This window comes from Gadus morhua, chromosome 8 (assembly GCF_902167405.1).
Source record: "Gadus morhua chromosome 8, gadMor3.0, whole genome shotgun sequence".
Lineage (NCBI taxonomy): Eukaryota > Metazoa > Chordata > Actinopteri > Gadiformes > Gadidae > Gadus > Gadus morhua.
The window spans coordinates 19928034-19930533 of record NC_044055.1 but is presented as its reverse complement, the minus strand read 5'-3'; the positions used below and the strand labels follow the sequence as shown (position 1 = coordinate 19930533).

At 37.4% G+C, this 2500-nt stretch overlaps 1 protein-coding gene across 1 annotated transcript in view; it reads left to right on the top strand.

Annotated features, from left to right (window-relative positions):
* LOC115548338 (L-selectin-like) overlaps positions 1-1302 on the top strand; it is a 4132-nt gene extending 2830 nt beyond the window's left edge. The window contains exon 6 of the mRNA XM_030362875.1: positions 94-1302. Coding sequence (XP_030218735.1) covers positions 94-198 — 105 coding nt within the window. The 3' untranslated portion in view covers positions 199-1302. The remainder of the gene's footprint in view (positions 1-93) is intronic.
* The last annotated feature ends 1198 nt before the right edge of the window (positions 1303-2500 follow it).

Below are 2500 nucleotides of genomic sequence, written 5' to 3'. Positions count from 1 at the left end.
TTCAGGAGTACGGACAGACTTTAAAGGTTATTTATGTTAAAATGAAGTCAAAGGTTGAAGAAGAACACATGCTCTCCCTGTTCCCCTCCTCAGCTGTCTGCATCTCTGACCAGAGCCGGACAGACTGACTTCAACCTGAGCTGGAGCACTCCGGCACAAAAACTAGATCCAACGGGCTTGAACGATGACCACCAATAATGACTATATTAATTATGAATGCATTCATTAATGTAATACATTGATTATACTAAGGTTGTCAACAACGGGACCCTGTTTCTGTGAATGAACTCAATCGATTTTCCCTACATTTTATGTCTGCAAATGCATAATGAAGCAATAATCTTTCAACGTTGACAACATGTGATCTATTATCCACATTGACCATGTATAGTAAAGTGTGGCTTAGTTCATAGGATGAGCCAATTGGTTCATGCAGCAATTTATTTTCTCTGAGTCATCATAATAATGATTATAAATTGTTAATGGAATCATTATGAGAATAACTACTTATTGAATAGACAGAATTTAGCCATTTATGTTGATTTTAATCAGAAAAATAATAGAATAACAAAAAAGTGCAATAGTTGATAGTATAGTTCAATAATGCAGTGGTTTATGTTGCAAATGTGGGGGTCTTGTTTTTAGGGACACTATTCTGATTAATAAGCAAAAAAGGGTGTTTTTTTGGAATGTGGCCTTAAATTACTTTTGGTACGTTATACAAATTTCACTATGTTACCAGTGGCCCTGATGATGTTACTCTGTACGCCAATATTTAACTGTTATTACACTTACAATACAAAGGGCACTATACTTACTTTTTGTAACCCTGGCCTAAATCATTAAAGTTTGTTTTATTATTTACATACATTGATTTGTTTAGATCTTAAAGTGCCTAACGTTGTTAATTTGCATTTGGCCTAAAACAAACAAAGAGGGAGTTAATTAGTAGATGCACCTGCTGAAGGCCTTTCCAGCCTCAAGCAGGCCGGCAAAGTCCCTCTGCCCTGTGTCAGAGGCAATGGATTCAATGACCATCGGCTGTGTGTTTTTTGATTTAAGAGTGTATTTCTTATAGTCAAACAATAACAATTGTACATTTATCCATACAATTATATAACACATTGGATGTTGCATAAATATTTAAATTCAAGAGTACGATAGATAATTTATTGTCAGAAATAAATGATCCTTTTTGCCTTCTCATTCTTATCCATTATTCTAATGTCCGCACGCGTCAATGTGTGCCTAGTAAGTTAACTGGCATTACGTAGATCATTCAAATAAAATTGCATCTTTCTTCTCACATCATGCTTCTTTGGATAATTTGATATGTCACCACACTGCAAAGTATGCAGCCTAAATCCCCTTTAGGCCTAAACCTTTTTATAAAATCATAGCAATGACAGCTAAGCCTTATTAATCAACTGCCGTTGATAACAGCTTGTGAGTGCCATCTAGTGGAAACGCCACGCCACTGCAGATGCAATATACTAAATGCATCTCAATGATTACAATGCTATTTATTCTTTCGCATTCGGGAGTCCCATAATATTCACACAAATAGAAAATAGTGTTTGTATTCAAATGCATACTTCCAAGTTATTGCAACAAACCTCTTAGTAGACTCATATAAATGCACAAAGCTAACACCATTATAAATCATTTTGAGCTTGAGAATTATCTAAATTATCAGTAAAGGGCTGTGCAAGGCCATATTGCCTAATAACAGTGATTGTTATTTAACAATTTCACGCTGCCAATGTTCATACTTCTGCATGTAATAAGAGCTATATTTATAATATGTTTTTTTTTTCTATTTGTAACTCCAAAGTTTGGCGTGTTTGGTTGCAGAAGCTGGTTGCTTCGGTTGCTTCCTCACAAAAGCACAGACGTAAGCAAACGTCCAGGAAATAAAATAAAAAAAGCCATATTCACTATGTCCATAAGGCTCAGTGCGTCTGCTCAGGTTTCGTAAAGGTTTTATTTTTGGATAAAAATGAATAGCCCTAAATATAAAAGCAAGGTTGTTCGCCAAACAAAAAGGAATCAACCAACTGTGTTCATTACCTCCTTTAATGTGACGCTTTGAATAGCATCTCAGTTCCTGTTTGTCAAATAAACCCCCATCATTATTATAAGACCCCCTCATTAGTGAGCTGTCTCGGAGTCTGTGTGCATGCTGCACTTGTGTGTGTGTGTGTGTGTGTGTGTGTGTGTGTGTGTGTGTGTGTGTGTGTGTGTGTGTGTGTGTGTGTGTGTGTGTGTGTGTGTGTGTGTGTGCGCGTGTGTGCATGCGTGCATGCGTGTGTGTGTCAGTGATAGAATCCGAGCTTTGCTCACGTAAGTTCATGTTTCTAACGTGTCGACACTACAGTGTAGTGGACACACAAAACATCTTCATCTACAGCAACAATAAGACATGAATGCCTTCGAGGAAAAGCGAGAAATGGAGAGGGAGGGAAAGGGTGAAGGGGGGGGGGGAGATGGGAAGCGACAG